The sequence below is a fragment of the Anolis carolinensis genome, chromosome 5 (genome assembly GCF_035594765.1).
Source record: "Anolis carolinensis isolate JA03-04 chromosome 5, rAnoCar3.1.pri, whole genome shotgun sequence".
Classification (NCBI taxonomy): domain Eukaryota; kingdom Metazoa; phylum Chordata; class Lepidosauria; order Squamata; family Dactyloidae; genus Anolis; species Anolis carolinensis.
Genome location: NC_085845.1, coordinates 76,100,897 through 76,121,385, shown reverse-complemented (window position 1 = coordinate 76,121,385; position 20,489 = coordinate 76,100,897). Strand labels below are relative to the sequence as shown.

General features: G+C 39.5%; 1 protein-coding gene across 1 annotated transcript in view; it reads right to left on the bottom strand.

Annotated features, from left to right (window-relative positions):
* Nucleotides 1-2,499: 2,499 nt before the first annotated feature.
* usp46 (ubiquitin specific peptidase 46) overlaps nt 2,500-20,489 on the bottom strand; it is a 40,484-nt gene continuing 22,494 nt past the window's right edge. Inside the window, exons 3-9 of the mRNA XM_003225311.4 lie at nt 19,154-19,367; nt 18,497-18,726; nt 16,358-16,434; nt 12,493-12,576; nt 11,736-11,933; nt 10,206-10,284; nt 2,500-9,371 (exon numbers count right to left, since the gene is read on the bottom strand). Of these exons, the coding sequence (XP_003225359.1) occupies nt 9,270-9,371; nt 10,206-10,284; nt 11,736-11,933; nt 12,493-12,576; nt 16,358-16,434; nt 18,497-18,726; nt 19,154-19,367 (984 nt within the window). The 3' untranslated portion in view covers nt 2,500-9,269. The remainder of the gene's footprint in view (nt 9,372-10,205; nt 10,285-11,735; nt 11,934-12,492; nt 12,577-16,357; nt 16,435-18,496; nt 18,727-19,153; nt 19,368-20,489) is intronic.

The window sequence follows — 20,489 nt, the reverse complement described above, 5'->3', positions numbered from 1 at the left end:
CACAGGTTGTTTCAGAAAACCATATACAAATGACTGATATGAAGTCACCATGGCAGGTTGCAAAAATATTAGGCCTAATTGACGATAATTTGGTATTAGAAATGTCATAAGTATCTTCTTAAAACAGTTACCTATCTAAGGTGGGATATAAACCAAGCAAACAAACAGCCAAGTAATCAATCAAATAAACAAACAAATAAACAAAAAGCAAACTATAGTTTTGAAAAGCACACTAAAATCATTTCTAATTTGCAGGTAAAGAAATGCCATTTAGATAGACTTCAGGTCACTTTTTTGAATTACAACTCACAAAACCAAACAGTAACTTTTCAAAGTCTTATCAGTTTTGTTAGTGGTCTCACTCAAATTGGTTTTATCAACCCTCCCACACAATTATCCCATTATTTTTGAATATTGACCATGTTAACATTGGATGAATATCTACGTTTATATCAGTTATGCTGGAATATGGTTATAAACTCACTGTAACCTAAATTGCACCCATACTTTTGCTATTCCTGGGAAAACTGGGTCAAATAACTTGGCACTCAGATGCAAGAAACAGGTATTGTAACTTATTATAGCTCCAAGTGCCTTTTTCAGAGTAGCTCCTGATCCATTCTGTGGCTGATTGAAAATGAAAGAAAATATTTATAGTTTAACTGGATGGCTCCAAAAATGAAGGGCTCTTGTACAAACAATGTAGCAAGTGTTACAAAAATGAATATCAGAAGCTTCAGATAAAGCCATGGAGAACATGCCCAAATCTAGGGATTTTCCAGAGGCAGAAAGATCACAGGTCTTTACTGCCCCATAAATTATGAGATCACATGCAGAGACTTGGGTTGAAATATGGACCACATTATTTAAACTATGACCCATTTGTTATTACAGTAGAGTCTCGCTTATCCAAGCCTCTGGATAATCCAAGCCATTTTTGTAGTCAATATTTTCAATATATCGTGATATATTGGTGCTAAATTCGTAAATTTGCACACGGAGGAGCAAATTACTGCACACTGAATTACTTTTTCTGTCCAATTTGTTGTATAACATGATGTTTTGGTGCTTAATTTGTAAAATCATAACCTAATTTGATGTTTAATAGGCTTTTCCTTAGTCCCTCCTTATTATCCAAGATATTCGCTTATCCAAGCTTCTGCCGGCCCGTTTAGCTTGGATAAGTGAGACTCTACTGTATCTCCCGGGGTGTACAGAAGAGGGGAGAGACCAAAGGTAGGAGCAGTAGAGGTAGACAGTCTGTTCCAAACCTCCTTCCCAACTTTCCCTGGGTGGAGAAATGTGCAGAGCAAGACTTGTGAATATGCCTCTTTAGTTGGTATTGAGCTGCTATTCCTATCTCTGCATACTATTGACTGTGCTAACTAGGGGATGATGGATATTTCAGTCCAACAAAATTTGGAGACATCTGAAGATGTTATTGGGGGCCCTTCCACACAGCCCTATATCCCAGAATATCAAGGCAGAAAATCCCACAATATCTGCTTTGAACTGGGTTATCTGAGTCCACACTGCCACATATCCCAGTTCAAAGCAGAAAATGTGGGATTTTCTTTCATGCTATTCTGAGGTATATGGCTGTGTGGAAAGGCCTGTTGATAGGTTCCTATACTCTAGAATAGGGCCCTTCTACACAGCTTTATATCCCACAATATCAAGGCAGAAAATCCCACATTATCTGATGTGTGGACTCAGATAACGCAGTTCAGAGCAGATATTGTGGGATTTTCTGCCTTGATATTCTGGGATATAGGGCTGTGAGGAAGGGCCCATAGATGATCATAAGGATAAATACTGAAAATTATGGATGAATGTGCAGTATATGTTGCCCACCAAGAAGGGGGATGCGGGAGATGTATCTACCTGAAGATTGAAATGTGAGCAAAGCCTAAGGTTCCATATCTGAAAAGCATTAAGAGATAAATTGTCTTAAGGTTCCTTAATAAAACATGACTGTTAAGGTGACTTAAGGTCCTTCCCCATAGCCATATAACCCTGAATGTCAAGGAAGAAAATCCCACAAAATCTGCATTGAACTGGGTTATCTGAGTCCAAACTGCCATATATTCCAGTTCAAAGCAGGTTATGTGGGATTTTATTCCGCTGTGTGGAAGGGGCCTTAGTCTTTAGGGTAGGAGAAACACACAACTCCTGTGTTTTAACCAGTAATGTGGACAAAGGATGTACACCATGTGCTAGTCTGTAGCAAGAAGCAGAATATGTGTTGGTGGATGGATGGATGGATGGATGGATGGATGGATGGATGGATGGATGGATGGAAGGATGGATGGATGAATGGATGGACAGAGAAACAGACCAACCTCTAGCATACTTCTATGGGGAACAGCATCATCCAGACATCTAGGAGAGAGCTGTACACATAAATGTAGACTAGGGTTCTTATTTTGCGTGGACTGTATCCCAATTTTGCAAGAAAATGTTAAAAGGGAAGTCTAGTATATTCTACTGCAAGGAAGCGTATTATAATTCTCTCTATTTATTATCCACCTCAAAATTATAAGATACAGGAAGGAAAAACATGAGTCATAGATTATAATATTTAAATATTTCAATCTTCTGCTTTCGTTATTTAACACAAAAAAGAATATTGGTGTTAAAGCGAAACACAAATATACCCATACCTCTTATTTTCTGGTTTGCTTTGTTTTAAAAATCAACAGTAATTAAAAAAAATACAAACATCAGTTCCAACCATTCAAGTTATACATTAATGCTAAGGTTTTATTTATTTTATATAAAAAGGTTCAACATAGATCCTAAATATGTTTGGCAGCAACGTCTGCAATGTACAAAACATCTGTATTATATCGGTTTAACACTGAACTCGAAAGTGCATTTATTCACCACAGCCAGAGCAGCCAGCCTGTCAGAAAAGTGATGGCCACATCTCAGAAAAATGCTGTGCAACATAGCAAAGCAAGTAAAGGACTTTATTCACAAAAGGATCACATCCCAACCCCATGGGAGTCAATTGTACAGTGTCTGATGACTTAAATGGGCTACAAAGGCAGGAGTCCAGTTAATTCCAGGTATTGGTTAGACAAGTTAGCATTGCTCCAGTCCCAGAGAAAGAAAAAGCTTCATGCACTGAATTACTTGTTTGTAGGCTGTTTCACACATACTTGCGGATCCCTTGAGGACGGAGGCATCAAATAATGCCTTGCAAGTACGCATGTGTGCATGAAATAACACAGATCATTACCAGACACACAACGTTTATCTTCTCAAGGGCAATACCTGCACAGGCTTGATTCAAATGTAACAGGAGGCCTAATATATGAAACAGCCTTGGTACACCTCCCATACTCTTTTCTTATTTATTTGTATTTTTAATATGCATGTCAAATAAATACATGCATATTGAGATAGGAAGCTTTAATGTTCAATTCTTCATTTCAGCAAAATGCAAGGAACAATGGTATCTTTGGGATGCTGTGAGTTTTCCAGGCTGTATGGCCATGTTCCAGAAGCATTCTCTCCTGATGTTTCACACACATCTATGGCAGGTATCCTCAGAGGTTGCCGCCAACAGACCAGAGTTCTTTCTCCCACCGTGGACATTTCACAGATACTGTACATAAACCTCACTTGCCTAGTTTCCAACAGACCTCACAACCTCTAAGGATGCCTGCCATAACATCAGGAGAGAATGCTTCTGGAACATGGCCATACAGCCCGGAAAACTGACAGCAACCCAGTGATTCTGGCCATGAAAGCCTTTGACAACACAATAATATCTTTCATCCCCCACTGGTTCAAACAAACTAGGATTAAACTATCATTTCTGATACTTGTTTACTGGGAGAAGTTTAAACAAAGCATGTTTTTCAGAGTTCGAATGGTTCGTTTAAAAGTGAAAATTGATCTGTTCAAGCACTTTTTTAGGTCTCGACCAAGAAAGAGAAGGGAGAATATATGATCTACGATAAACTGTGGTTTGTTCTCATGAAAGGAAATAATAGTTGCCCATTATGGCTGAATCAAACATCAGCAAGTTCACAGATTCAACTGCAAGTCCTAAAAAGCTGAATAAGAACGTGAATAGTATGAATATTTATTTGAACAGACTGCAGACATAATTTGTGAAGGCCTTCTTGGTATAAAGCCAACCCTCCATCTTTCACTCCAGTGAGTAGTATGCAAAGGAAGCTTGGAGCAAATGGATCTGAACTAACAGGGTTATATCTCTGCCATTTTGGTAACTTATTTAGACATTTCAAGGCAACGGATGGGACCCTTGAAGGTTGACGTACCTATATGCAGGACCATAGCCAGGAAGAAATGGGGGGGGGGGGGTTGAAACTCTTTTTCTTTTTAGCAAATCATGAAGAGTAGTTCCATCAAGGCTCAATCAATAAACTTCAGTGGACACTCATGGAGATTTGGTTAACCAGTTAAAATTCATGAGTAAACCATTTTTTTAAAACCTGAAAAAATTCAGGCGGGGTTTGAACCCCTAAGCCCTCCCCTTGGCTACAGCCCTGCCTATATATATTTTAATTAAGATCCACCAACTAAAATCTGATACAAGATGTATGTTTAAAATGAAAGAATTCTAAGCCTGTGAGTTTGCTTCAAGCATCAAAACTGACTTCGGAATCCTTGCATTTTTGACAGTACTATGCATCTTCTGAAGACATCATCATCCTTTGATTTTTCCATTTTAAGCTGTATTATTCTAGTCCTTATGACACACCCAGGAAGCTGAGGACATTGATTGCTATGATCAAATACGCCAGGTCCGAATGTATGAAAGTATATTCATGGACTGGATCTACGTAGGATATATTTCCTGCTGGTGGGAGGACTATACTCATGAAAAAAGTTCCTCTGTCCAATTTTATGGGATTCCTGTCTTCCTCCAGACACCAAAGGTCGTGCCATACAACAAGGTCTCCTGATCTCTTGTATAGCATTTTAGAGGGTTATAGAGGTGGCTGCTGGAAGAGGAGGCACGGAAGCACTGTCCTCTAGCCCAGTCGCACACACCTAAATGTGGGTCAAGCTCAGGTCCAGTTCTGGCATGAGAGTTTGCCAGGCTTTGCCTACACTCATTTGGACAGGAATGGACTTTGTTAAGCTACACATAAATGTCTGCTTGTGTATACAGAGTATCCACAGCTCTACTGAACCAATGCAAGCAAGGCTGCCTTTCCTACGTGAACTTTCTACACACTCAACTCCTGGAACGATTCCACCAGCGTTGCCTCTGAAAAATCATACAAATCTCTTGGGAAGACAGGCAGACAAATGTCAGCATGCTGGAAGAAGCAAAGACCACTAGCATTGAAGCGATGCTCCTATGTCATCAACTCCGCCAAACTGGCCATGTTGTCCGAATGCCTGATCATTATCTCCCAAAGCAGTTACACAATATTGGAAAATGGAATGTTGGTGGACAGAAAAAGAGATTTAAAGATGGGCTTAAAGCTAACCTTAAAAACTGTGGCATAGACATTGAGAACTGGGAAGCCCTGATCCTTGAGTGCTTTAGCTGGGGATCAGCTTTGATCAGCAGTGCTGTGGAGTTTAAAGAGGCACGAATGGAGAGAGAAAGGGAGAAACGTGCCAAGATGAAGGCGCATCAAGCCAACCTTGACCGGGGCTGCCTTCCATCTGGAAACCAATGTCATCACTGTGGAAGAACACGCGAGTCAAGAATAGGGCTCTACAGTCATCTTCGTATCCATCACCAAGACACTACACTTGGAAGGCCATCATACTCGGACAACGAGGGATCGCCTAAGTAAGTAAGTAAGTAAATAAGTAAGTAAGTAAAATCACTACTGTGATGACCAATTTATGGCCCTTTAAACAACTTAAAAATAAATAAATCTGGTTTTGTTCCTCACACGAGTAAAGTGCTCGAATATGCAACAGACTCTTGCTGTTCCAAAAGCTCTTGTACTGTAAGAACAGCTTGGTTTTTCTTTCAAAGAAAAAGTAAATATTACATCAGGGAATTTCAGTTTCAAAGAAACTGAGACACAAGAACCCACAATGATAAATAAGGATGGGAAAAAGCTCAACAGCAGTAATGTAATCCAATTTCATCTAGAAAAGAGTTGTTTTCTAAAACATGTCCATTTTTTTTCAAAAAAAGAAATACTGTGAGTTTGTAATTTTTTTGGACACATTTCCATAGCGATTAGGATCCTTCTGCGAGGGTTGCATCCACCAGGAAACAGAGGGCCCTTCCACACAGCCATATAACTCAGAATATCAAGGAAGAAAATCCCACAATATCTGCTTTAAACTAGATTATATAGCAGTGTGGACTCAGGGCTCTTCTACACAGGCTATATCCCAGAATATCAAAGCAGAAAATCCTACAGTATCTGTTTTGAATTGCGTTATTTGAGTCCACACTAACATGTAACCCAGTCCAAAGCAGAAAATGTGGGATTTTATTCAGCTGTGTGGAAAGGGCCTGAGTTGCAGCCAGTTTCAATGTATTTGGGGAATATTTGTAAAGTAGACTGTCCTGCTGCATTGTGCCTTTTTTATTACACACTTTCCTTTCCCTAGCATTTAGAAACACTACTTTTTCAGACTACAATTGTCAGAGTCTGTGAATCAGCATGGCCAAGCACTTTTTCTGTCTCGGCAGTTGGAGGCTTCCACATCAAGAATCCATTCTTAATTTTAGCCTGAACTTTAAAGGAACCACTTCAGGTGATGACCTATTTTAGGAATAATGTCTAATAGGTTGGTCAGCCTTGAGAACTCAAACTAAAATCTAGATTAAGGGTAGGATTCTGCTCCCTGACTAGCTTCTTTAAAATGGAGACTGAAGGCTGGACAGATGCATTAGCTCCATAGATATGGAAGCTGTCACTGCTTAGTTATGAGAGCCAGGTATTATTTCTGGTGAATAAAATAAAGAAATATACTTGGGTCATAATTGAGATAAGGGAGCCCTTGGTGGCGCAATGGGTTAAACTCTTGTTCTGGCAGGACTGCTGATCGACAGGTTGGCAGTTTGAATCTGGGGAGAGCAGGGTGAGCTCCCTCTATCAGCTCCAGCTCCATGGACTGACATGAGAGAAGCCTCCCACAAGGATGGTAAAACATTAAAACATCCGGGTGTCCCCTGGGCAATGTCCTTGCAGATGGCCAACTCTCTCACAACAGAAGCAACTTGCAGTTTCTCAAGTTGCTCCTGACATGAAAAAAAATGAGATAAATACAAAACCTCTAGCCTGGTGACTTCACACGATCTATGAAACATCACTGAGATGGAAGCAAATGCTGCCTTCTGCCCCAGGAAGCTCTTTCTTCAATTATTTGTTTTATATCTTCCAAAGCAGTCTGCCTGATTGTGGATTTACTTTCTGCTGTAGAACTTATTGGATGCCATCTCTTATTATCCTTCCATTCTTTTGGTCTTTTGGTCAGGCCTTAGACAGAGCACAGAAACTGGCTTTGTGTTGCAAAAATATATGTTCCAAAAAGTATTGAGTCTGCATGACTGCAGAAGACCAAAACAACAAAGATGGCATTATTCTGGCTGATGCCATGTCATTTAGTTCTCCCTAAAATTAACGCAACCTGCCAAAAGCTTCACATTTGCAAGGTTGAGCACCATGACATATGCCCACTTAAATCCAGTGCATGCATAGTACATGCAGGATATTTAATATGCACATGATATAATTGCTACCACATAGGAAAACCATGAGCGGTTGCACCTATGGAGCTCTGTTTGTGTGCTTGAGTACTATTGAACTTTGGATCTTGCCCATTATTGCTGAACAGGATTGCACAACCAATCTACAAGCAGTTTCACACATGACACCTAGACAAGGGGCTAACTTGGGAAAGTAAGAATGACACTTGGGAGTATTTCTTTGGGTTCAAAAAGATTCTATCACTACATACACAGTGGAAGGAATACAGAGAAGCCGTTTCCCCGATTCAGTGCAAATTCCAACTAAAGCTTTTGAAACAGTGAGAATCCAGAGGACCAGCTTGGTTCCTGTGTGCTGCCCCATGATAAACAGGAAGACTGGATGTGCAGTAGGATTTGCTTCAAATGGGATTGAAATCCCTTTGCATAAGTCTGCGCCTTGAAGTTGCCAATTTGATTTCTTTTTTTCAAATAACCTAAAGCTTAAAAGGATCAGGAAAGAATGATTTTTTAGCTGGGGAATGTCATGTGACATAATCCATAATCCAACTCTAGCTCCAACAGTTATGAAATATATACATTTATATTTACCCCCATTTAGCATGAACTGGAGTTATACTTCAATAGACATTTAAAGCAGTCCTTTCCAGACTTTCTACCTTTTCCTATCAATAGTTCTGCCCAGTAATCTTTGAGCACTGTGCTCCACGGTACCTCTGCATGTTCATTTCCCATGGAGTGCTGAGTAGGGCTGCTGAGGTTCTGCTTTCCCCAGAATATGTGTCTCCAAAAATCCTTGCAATTACCATTTTCAGGCAGAGATCAGTAGTCATGGGAAAACTCTCTCTGGAGCAACTTAACTAACCCAGACAGCCATAATGGGCAGTAATCAGGGATGATGGGAGTTCTAGTCAAAAGATTCAAGGGGAAACAAGGCTTCCATTTTTGAAGTGGACCCGCTGCCTCCTTAGGCTCACCTCTATGGCACTGTCCATTGATACCTCCCTCTCTCTGGGCCAAATCCACAACTCAGAAGGGAAGGAGAAGAGCTGTGGAGGCTGCTACTTGTCCTTGGTTATATCATTGCAGTTGAAGACAAGCAAACAAGCAATGGCAGCAAAGATAAAAAGAAACAGGATGGGCCAATTCCAGGTATCAGCAGCAAGCCTCCTGTTTGGGTATGGATACTAGCAGCTATCTGACAATGCCAGTCCTTGAAGCTGGCTCTGATGGACGACCACCATTACTGCTGAAAAGCACCTGAGGAATCTCAGATTCCTCAGAACAGAATTTGGAAACCACTAAGCTAAGGAATGGTTCTTTACGTACTATGAACAAATGGTCCTTAATGGTGACACAAAAACACCTATCCAATATTCGACCTCAATTCAGCAGGATTGACAGATGAATATGAGTCTGCTGTTCTTGCAGTTAAATGAGAACCAGGCTAAAAATGTGGCAGGATATATTCAGGAATTTCGGTCAGCAATTTTAGAGATGGAATCAGATGGGACTGTATTGGATGGGTCTACATGGAAGTCAGTTAACAGTGTTGGTCAGTTTCTCCTCTCCGACGGGAAAAAGTCAGTCTTCCCCATCACTCTCTTGATTGATAAAATAAAATATATCCAGATTCTGAATTTTTTGATATATCAGAAGTCAGACCATAGAATTCTTCAATTGCTTGTGCATCAATTTTCTGCAAAAAATTGGGAAGAACAGAAATAAGTAGTCAAATGATTCAAAGAATACATCTGATGAAATACATTGTCAAAGAATACACTGTCAAACCTAATGTAATTGTGCACAGTTTTACATATGAAAGGGTTTAAAAAAAAAAAAAGCAAAACGTGACCAGCAATATATAGCCTGAAGTGTTGTGGTCTGTTCCACCACTTCATTCTGTGCGTAGAAAAGACATCTAACATAATGATGATGACGACGACGATAATAATAACAACAACAACAACTTTATTTTTATATCCCGCCACCATCTCTCCAAATGGACTTGGGGTGGCTTACAAGTGCAGAATAAACAAAGATTGCAAGCTAAAACATAATTAAAAACATAATCGCACATAAACAATCTAATTAAAATAATTAAAAACAGCAGAGTAAAAACATCACAAAAATCAACCAAAATCAACAACGTAAACCAGGACATGGTGGGCATGATCAGATTCGAGAGGACAGGGCAAAGCTTTGTACAAAATGCAGGCTATAGGGCTGGGGCTTTGGGTAAAAGGCTGAAAAAACCTCATCAATAAATTAGGGCTGGGCAGATCTGATCAGGGACTAAAACCATCATTCAAAGGCACACTGGAACATTCAGGTTTTCAAGTCCTTGCGGAGGATATTTATAGGACTTTTCAAGTCCTATAGAGGATACTTAAAATTTAGGACTCTGAAACCTCCCAGTGGTGGATATCAACATTCCCATAAATTAACAAAATTAAGAAAGTAATAATTACATTGCATGAATGATCAAATTCAATAAATATAAATTCTATGAAGCGATAATCAGTATACTGACCTCTACAATGTCATCATCGAACAAAAGCCAGAAGCCGTGACTTTTCACAATAGTAATATAATGTCCACGATTAGGTCCACTAAGAAGGAAAGAGAGAAAAAAAATTAAAAATAAGAGGTGCAGTCAATTTTTGTACTATAACTCCCAAAGCGCCCCCCCTCCCAGCAACTATGATCAATATAGGAAAACAGAGACTACATTTTTATGGTCCCTAGGAGGGCATCCCAAGAATCATGAATAAGATTAAATTGGCATTTCTACTTGAACAGAAGCTCTCTGAAGCTTAAGGTGCTCTTACTGTCTATTACAGGGAAGACCAGCTGATTCCTAATCCATTTAAAACAGAGACGGTGCTTTTCATCTTAAGAACAGACAAGCATCTCGAGCTCTGAGGATCACCTGGGAAGGAATCCCACTGGAACATTGAAGAACACCAAAATACCTGGGAATCACTCTGGACTGGGCTCTGACTTATAAGAACCACTGCTTAACTATATAAAAAAGTGAGTGCTAGAAATATCATACAAAAGCTGACTGGCACAACCTGGGGATCACAACCAGACACATCTGCCCTTGCACTTTGCTACTCTGCTGCAGAGAATGCATGCTCAATATGGAATACATCTCACCATGTTAAAACAGTGGATGTGGCTCTTAATGAGATATGCCGCATTATCACAGAATGTCTACACCCTACACCACTGGAGAAATTATACTGTTTAGTGGGTATTGCACACTTGACATCCGTCGGGAAGTAGCAGCCTGTAATGTAAGGACCAAGGCATTGACATCTCTGGCCCATTCCCTATTCACATATCAGCCATCAAGCAAATGCCTTAAATCAAGAAATAGCTTCCTAAGATCTACAGAGATACTTTCAGGAACACCTCAGCAAGTGAGAGTCCAAAAGTGGCAGATAAAAATCCGGAACCTCGATCAGTGCCTGGTACTGGGTGAGAAACTCTCCACTGGGCACAAAGAAAACTGGGTGACTTGGAAGGCACTGAACAGTCAATATTAAGAAATGGGGCTATAAAGTGGAGTCCACAACATGCGGGTGTGGAGGAGAGCAAACCAAATACCACTTGCTACAATGCAGTCGGAACGCTGCCACATGCACAATGGAGGACCTTCTCACAGCGACACCAGAGGCACTCCAAGTGGCCAGCTTCTGGTCAAAGGAAATTTAGCATAATGCCAAGTTTTTAACTTTATGGTTTTTATATATATTCTAGCTGTATTCTCAATTTGTTTCTGACACAATAAATAAAATACTTTTAGGTTTGTCCAGAGTTCTAATTTACAAAATTGTGTATGTCTGCCTTCCTGTAAAAAAATGTAAAAACCACTCCCTTATTTTGGGGTGAATAGCCCAATGTTGCAGCCAAATGGATAGTCACTTGTCCTGCAGAGTTTATTTATTGATTCAATTTATCTATTCATTTGTCCTGTCAAGGGACAATAGCTCGCTAGTAATGTTCTCCTCCTACACAGAATCTTTTTCTTGGTGTTGGTAGGAATGGGGATTACCTGCCGCAATGAACTACCACAGCTACCAAGTCATACATGCGATCCAAATTGATAGCATCCCCAGATGTGTTGAAGAGACGTAACTCCAGTGGGAATACCACGCGGTAAGAGAGTTTGGTGTACCGGTGTAACTGCTCCATGTATTTAAATCTCTTCAGGTGCAATGCAAGGATCATTGGCAGCTTTTTGACCCTCATTCTGGGAAGGCAAACAAAATGTGAGAATGAGAACACTTTACTCATAGCCCATTGGCAGTTTTTTGTTCCATGTTGTGGGTAGGTGGGAGGATGTGGAGGATCTGTCTTCAAACTTTCCTTATCTTCAGCTGGACAAAATGAGCCCAGATAATATCTTAGGCAGGTGTCTAACTTGTAAAAGAATTCCCAAAAAAATTATGAACAGTTAACATAGATAAGCAAAACCATTTTCATAGCTATAAGAGAGAAGCTCCATACTTCTCCCCTAACTATAGTGCTCTACAAGCCACAAAGATGTATATGGAGTTGTCTATGCAGGGCTGAGGATTACTGGCTCTAGTATACATGCCATTTTAGGTATGTTTGATACTCCCTATGAAAAATACCATTGCTTCCAATTGATATTTTATTTTAACATAATTTAATAAATTAGAAGACAATAATCTGCTCCCCATCACAGAACAGAAAGCTGGGGAGATGTATTTAATTGTTTTTTATTTTATTGGCTGTTAGATAACAACCCATTCAGAACACTGACAGGCCACACTGTGCAGAATTACCTTTTTTGTGCCTCTTGTTTGCTACAGCACGTTTCACAGTAGTACTTCTGTTCACTACACAAGGTTTCTGTGTTGCTGAAGTCTCTGAAATGAGCAGAGATACCACATTTCAGCATTTCTCTATATTTCTCTAACACAGAAATACAATGGAATACATTGACTTGCTTGTACAATATTGTATGAGTTGCTTTATTCATTGTAACATAAACCCAGTAACTAATTATCACCATTATTAAAATTTTTATATTTTGCCCTATCTCAGATGGTTTTTAGGCAGTCTATTATAAAAGCAGTTTTTCAAAATATCTAATTAAAAGACAAAAATATTCTAAACATATACTAAACAAATGAACAATTTAAAAAGTGAAAATAGATAAAGCCATATATGTATGTAGACAAATTTGGATAAAATCATTAAGTCCCAAAGGCTTTAATAAGAACCCACATTCTACCTAGACAGCAAGATCAAGGCCAATTGGGATCCCCAAGGGAAAGAGTCTTCCTCAAGTGTAAGAGTCTTCCACAAGTGTAATCACAGCAGAGAAACCCTCGTCTACATCCTTACAAAGTGTATCGCTTCTAGTGTGACACAAAAGAGACTCCACAGGTCTACGCCTTCAGGTATTCTGTTAAGTATTTAGTTTTAAATATTTAAGTATTTATAGCTTGGTGTGGTCCCTATGTAGACTTGTCCACAGCTGCATGGTATAGGGTAGACTCCTGCAGAGGTGAGAGGACCACCAAACGCAGCAGTGCCCAAACATGAATCAAGGAACATGAAAGGCATTGCAGACTAACTCAGCCAGAGTAGTCAGCCATAGCAGAGCCCTTGATGAACCAACCTGGACACAACATATTATTTGAGAACACAGAAATGCTGGACCACTCTAGCAACCACCATGTCAGACTACACAGAGAAGCTATTGAAATCCACAAGCATGTGGACAATTTCAACAGAAAGGAGGAAACCATGAAAATGAACAGAATCTAGCTCCCAGTATTAAAAAAAACAACCTAAAATCAGGACAGTAAATAAAGAACACCAGTCAGAAAACAGAGGAATTCCAGACATGAATCATTCTGGGCCAGCTAACACCTCCCGACACAAGATTACCCCAGGCAGGAAGCAGCCAGACCATGAAGTTGAATTGCTATTTGATATAAATCAAGGTGGCCAATTGAAACATCCACACCTGCCTCAAACAGACAAGCGTTCTTTCTCCCACTCTGGACTGTCCACAGATATATAAACCCACTTGCCTAGTTTCCAACATACCTCATTACCTCTGAGGATGCCTGCCATAAATGCAGGCAAAATGCCAGGAAAGAATGCTCCTGGAACATGGCCATACAGCCTGGAAAACTCACAGCAACCCAGTGCCAAAAAATTCGGTCTGGCCAAATTATCTATGTTCTCTAGATAGCCACATTACAATTTTATCAGATGCCAGAATACTTCACTTTGATTTAAACAGTAATAACAAAGAAGATATTTCCACACTGCTAATTTCTGGCTCAGAAACACGTATGAGCTGTTTCCTTAGAAAGAATTATGTTAGAAGCGTTGTTTATTCATGTGGAAGATGTTTTTCTTTAAAAGAACACACACATACACAGAGAAATGTCAATAAAACAAAACAAAGGAAAGGTTCCATGAGAGGTAATATTGACTGACTCAACTGCCCTTTTCAGTGTCTTGTGGAAACAAAAATAGCTAATTCATAATTTATTGTGTTATTTTATGAATTCTTTCAGTGCCACAGAGGAAAAATAAAGATGTTGGAAGCTTAATAGACAAGGTTCTTTTCATCCAAAGATAACTAGGAGGAAGGAGAATTAGATGTAATATTTAAATGGAAAGAAATTAATTGAGCAATTGTTTCTGAATTGCTCCTGCTTTCTTTTTATTCTTTCCAACTGTGTCATTTATATAATCAAGATCAAAGTGAGATGTTTCAGCTTTTGAAAGTGGAAAATATAATTCCTAAAATACTTCCAAGCCTTGTAAGCAGAAGGTACATTTTCTGTTAATTGTGATCGTTGCACGAAAGAAACCTTCTTTTAATCAACACTTTCTGCTTTCATAGAAAAGACAAGAATAGAAAATGGTAGCTGCTGGCTATATGACACCTGCTTAAAAATATTTATCTGTTATAATATCACAGGTTTTCATCTTCCTACTTACTCCTTAGAACTAATTCATACCAGTTTGGCTAGCCCACAAGCTGTCTTTTGGAGAACTACCAAAGAACAGGTGACTATTGTTTATTTATTTATTTGTTGTTTGAATTATAACCCACTTTTGTTTTCAATGAGACTGAAAGCTGGGACTGAGATTACACTGAGATCCCATTAGTAATCAGTATCATTGGCATATAGCCAATGCAGTTTGGCCCTTTCCCCAGCTGCTCCAACAGTGCACGTAACATCAGTTGTGTATTCATCACCCCATGTGAATGTGCCAGTTCATACAATTCTGCATATTCTGGCTTGGTTGTAATTCCAACCAAGGCTGTGGTTCCCAGGCTGTATGGCTGTGTTCTAGCAGCATTTTCTCCCCATGTTTCACCTGCATCAGATCCTCTGAAGACGCCAGTCACAGATGCAGGCAAAACATCAGGAGAAAATGCTGGTAGAACATGGTCATACAGTCCGAAATCCACACAACATCCCACTTCTAAAAATTCTCAGGTTTTGGTGAATCTCTAGGAGAGGGAAGATAAATACTGTAGGTTCCCCTCTCCCCTGGTATCTGGTAAACCTGTGAATAAAAAATCACTATTTTTCTAACCTGAGATAATACCTCTCTAGAAATCTCTAGGTTCTCCAGCACAATTCTACAGACAACTTCTATCAGATGTTGATCACAGTTGTACCTAATGATTCCTAGAGAGATCAATTAAACAAATCTGCAAAAGTTGAACCTGAAGGGCTGACTGTAACTTGGGAAATATTAATATGCTTTTTGCTGTACATGTTCTTGCATTCCAAATTTCTATACACAAACCAAGAAGAGAGATGGTGACCCAACCCATACATAATGTCCAGTTAGAATCATCTGCTTGATGTTTAATACAACTCCTTCAAGTCCTTCCTTCCTATCCCAGTAGGTCAGCAAAGCTTCCCATGGAATTCTTGTACATGATCAGCTGCTCCCAGACAAATCAATTGCATGTATTGCAGGGTTGGTCAAATATGAACCTTTTGGGTGGATCCACAATACCAGAATGATATCATAGACATGCATGTGATTTCTGAAGTAAAATTTGTGCTCTCACTAAGATGAACATATGGTGTTAGCTACCCAAAGCACACACGGAAAAAGAAAAATACACTTCCAGTTATTGCCGGGGATTGGTCTCAACTGATAACAAAGCTTAAGCAGATTCATAAGTTGGAATGGTGTGTGAAATCTATTCCTGGTTCCTCAAAGCTCTGATAAGTCTGCATAAATTGCTAGTTGTGTTTAATCCAGTGAGACTTCATAGACGCTATGAACTTCTTATACATTTAACAGCTGTGATAAATAACACTTGGGAGAAAATGCTCTACATTATCCATCAGTAGATCCTTTGACTGACAGATGATAGATTGCTTTCCCAGCGGGTGTCAGTAATGCATGCTAGAGCACATCTACAATCTTCAAGCTATTTGCTCTAAAGTACTCTTACTACTTTCAGTGGAACTTCCTAGATTATACAATGAAAGATTCATAAACTGCAGGTTCTTCCAAAATATTCACTTTCACCAATTATTGATGTACTGTAGCCAAAGCTAATATATTCTTGATTTAAGATGTATCAAATGCCACTAATCTAAAATGATGAGAGAGATGTGCTTTTTATTACACATGCATTTTTCCTACCTTAAGCAGTGAGTAATTGACGTGTTCTGTTCTACATCAACAGAAAGATCAAGAAAATCTTCATCTTTGCTACTGACCTGGAAATAAAAAAACCCAGAAAATTCAATAGTATTTTACAGCACTACAAGCCAAATTGCCTGATTTGAAGCACGTATGTCCAAAAAGAAATGCTCAGAGGCGTGACTATAAACATGCTGGCACAATGTCAAAACCTTAGAATATTACAACCTAAAAAATTGTGCCATATATATTGGAGGAACATTAAAGCACTGTGACAGGCAAATTGTTGTGTGCCTTCAAGCCCTTTCTGAGTTACGGTGACTGTAAAATGACCCTATTATAGGGTTTCCTGAGAGTATGTGACTAGATCATGGTCATCCAGTGGATTCCCATGGCTGAGCGGAAAATTGAACTCTGATATCCAGAGTCATAGTCCAGCACTCAAACCACTAGTCAATCTCCATCTTATTGACATCCATGTTATGACTTAACATGGAACAAGGACGTGAGAAAAAGAATCCCCTTTTAACTTCTATTACTAGGTAATTTTTACATACACCTTCTTATGTCACAAAATTTCAAGATTCCATAGGACGCAACTATAGCAGTTAAAGTGGAATCATAATGGTATAATTGTGCAGCATGAAAGGGACATTGGTTGCTTTTGTGGTTCTTTTAATGTCGGAAACATTACATGCAACTATCCCAAAATAACCACAAAATAACTTGTATATTCTATCTAGGGGAGAACAAAGATCTGTGTTTTCTTAGGACAAAAACGCTAATTATAATACAGCTCATAAATAAAATTATTGTGTTCACCCACAATCTAGGGGGTATGCCTTTCATACAGCACAATTTAGCACACATCACATGCTATTTCTAGAAAAGCGAAGGCACAATGATTACTTCTATGAGATTGGCACAAGAGAAATCTGGACTACTTTCAGTTCAGACAATAAGATGAACTTCTGGCCAAGATCAGATTAATGAGAAGTCAGGTTGGGTTGCTACTGTACTCTAGATCTAAGAGAAATTTAAGGCCCCTTCTACACTGCCATATAATCTAGGTTATCAAAGCAGATAATCCACATTATCTCTGGATTATATGAAACTATACTGCTATAGAATCCACTTCAAGGCAGATAATTTGGATTTTGTATGCCAGTGTAGAAGAAGCTTAAGCCCATATGAGTATGTATGTATGTGTCTTCAAGCCATTTGAAAACTTATGTTTCCTTAGGCAAGGAATACTTAAAGATGGTTTTGTTAGTTCTTTTCTCTGAAATATAGCCTACAGCACCAGGCATTTGTTGGAGGTCTACCATCCAAATACTAAAAAGAGCAGACCTTGCTTAGTTTCCAAGATCTATATAAAAGGTAAAGGTTTTCCCCTGACATTAAAGATAGTTGTGTCCGACTCTGGGGGTTGGTGCTCATCTCTATTTCTAAGCCGAAGAGCCAGCGTTGTTCAGAGACACCACCAAGGTCATGTGGCTGGCATGACTGCACGGAGTGCTATTACCTTCCCTCCGGAGCAGTACCTATTGATCTACTCACATTTGCATGTTTTCGAACTGCTAGGTTGGCAGAAGCTGGAGCTAATATCAGAAGCTCACACCACTCCCCAGATTTGAACCGCTGACCTTTTGGTAAGCAAGTTCAGCAGCTCAGCAGTTTAACCCTCTGCACCACAAGATCTATATAGCAACCCTTATATAAACCTTGGTCATGGCTTTATAGTTTATCTTATTCTTGATACAGGGGTAACAGTGAGTATTTCAGAAAAATGCTATAAGATTGATTATGATTAACGGAATATTCCAGAATTGAGTCTCACCGAAAGTTAAAGCTATGCTATTAGAAATAAGCGCCTTTGCCTAATCCAGCAGTTACCAAACTGCTATAATCCAGGACATACCAGCATATCTCATAAATCCAAATCTAACAGTGGCTACAGCAAGAATAAACAACCTATGGCTCTGCAGATATTAATGAACTTCTACTCCCATCATCTCTTACCATGGGCCTAACTGATAGGAATCTGACTTTTGTTACCACTGATTCCCTCCCCAATCCTCTTCCAACAGAAATTCGAGTGAGAAGGTTATATGGAAGAACACACAGCTCAGTGCTTACAGTTTCACAGTTCAAGCATCTCGTTTCATTAGTTAATGTTCCCTGAAAAATCTCGTGCACCCAGGTGAGGTCCTGCTTATTGTTCTCTTCTGTTTCATTCATGTTGCCATTTCTTAGTCTGCCATTTTGCTTTTCTTGTTTCTTCTCCTCCTGCAGAATGTCGGCAACAGTGTTGAGCAAGTAGTTCAAAAACTCATGGGCATCTTGTTGCATGTAGTTGTCAAAGAGATCTGCCAAGAGAGAAGGGCAATTATTGTCCTAGATTTGGATTATGATCACGGCTAAAGCCCCAAATACCTGGAGGGCCAGAATTTGGGAAACACTGTTAAGTCAAATCATAATGATCACCTGCATATGCCCAGCGATGATATTGAAAAAGAGGGAGAAACAGAAAGAGAATGAAGACAGGAAAGGGACCAAAAATGGGTAGTGGTTAGTTCTGTCTCAGATTGCTTATACCTGTCCCACCAGGGCAGCCAAGTGGGAGTGGATGGTAGAGAAAGGACAAGGGCTGTACCTAGGAGAGAAGGGGAAAATAAGGATATTTTCCTCCCATGCCGCATAAGAATTCTGCTGCCTTAATGAATGTTTTCTCCAGTCCCCACGTTTCTAGCATTACAGTAACTTCAGTTGAGCTTTTAGGAATATATGACTTACCATTCTCCTTTCGTAACCGTGAGATGAATTTTTTGGGTGGGATCACCCCAACTTTTTTCTTCTGGGTAGCAATACTATGGAAAAGGTCCGCTAAACAAGTCAGGAGGTTTTCCTTCTTTTTCTGCTGGGCCTTATATGCCAGCACATTTTCCCGAAACGGCCGGCAAAAATATAAGGCTTGCAAGACAGAGTTACAGTAGCAGGTGTTCCCAAACTGCAAAAGCAAAAGATGGAGGCCAGCGGTGAGACACTATTTAAGGCAGCATTCATGGAATCCAATCATTTTGCCCCTAGATTTTCTAATCTTTATTAAGTTACCACCACTTGCTTACAAGGCACAATTTTTGAATAAATGTAGGTCAGACGTCAGTATGTGGAGCTAGAGTATTAATCCTTTTCTAAGAATAAAAACCACATCACACTAAATTGGCATTCCCAACTCCTGTTTGCTGCTTAGCATAACATGCTTTTTAAAAGCGATGCTTCTGTTCCAGAAGTCCTCAAATAGAGTGCTGAAGGCACTCATCAAAATACCTTGACTATGATCCAGAAAGCTTTTTACTGGTGACCTCCACATTAAAAATTTAAGAGCCTCTTGTGATAAAAGGATGTTTCACATGCAGATTTCCACACCTTTTTAGGAATTGGGATGTTGGAACTTTCCACATGATATTTTATTACCAGTACAACTTAAGGGTACAGCTGTTTGCAGTTTGGTTAGTTCAATAACTAAGTGAATGGAGGGGAGCATTTGAATACAGCTATTCTTCCTACCTGGTAACCTACATGGGAAGATAACTTATCTGATGGATACTTAGGTCTATTTAACTGGCAGAAGTCCATGTTTGAAACAATTTCAAACTTCTAAGTGCCTTGGCCTCAACATGAAGTGCAATGAGGTTTATGAGCGGGCAAGTGCAATTGCTAGACAGTACAGTGAAGATAGGCATTGTAGTCCATAACTATCCCAAAGGTCACACTTAACCTACTCCAGTTATAATCCTACTTGACCAGTTACAAGTCTACTTGAACTGCTGCTTCCAAAGTCATTTCCAATTTATGGAGATCCTAAGGTCATGAGATTTTCTGAAGCTGAGAGTTTCTGACTTGCCCAGGGTCACCCAGGGGGTTTTCATAGCCGAATAGGGAATTAAACCTGGCTCTTCAGAGATTTAGTCCAATATTCAACCCGCTACACCACACTGGCTCTCTTCCCTTTATCTACAGAGGGGATCTTGTTGTTTCAGCAGTGTCATGAGGACAAGACTAGAAGCAAAGCTTACTTTTGTGGACTGTAGCTCTCCAAATAGCCTGGGAGTAGCACTATTGATACCAC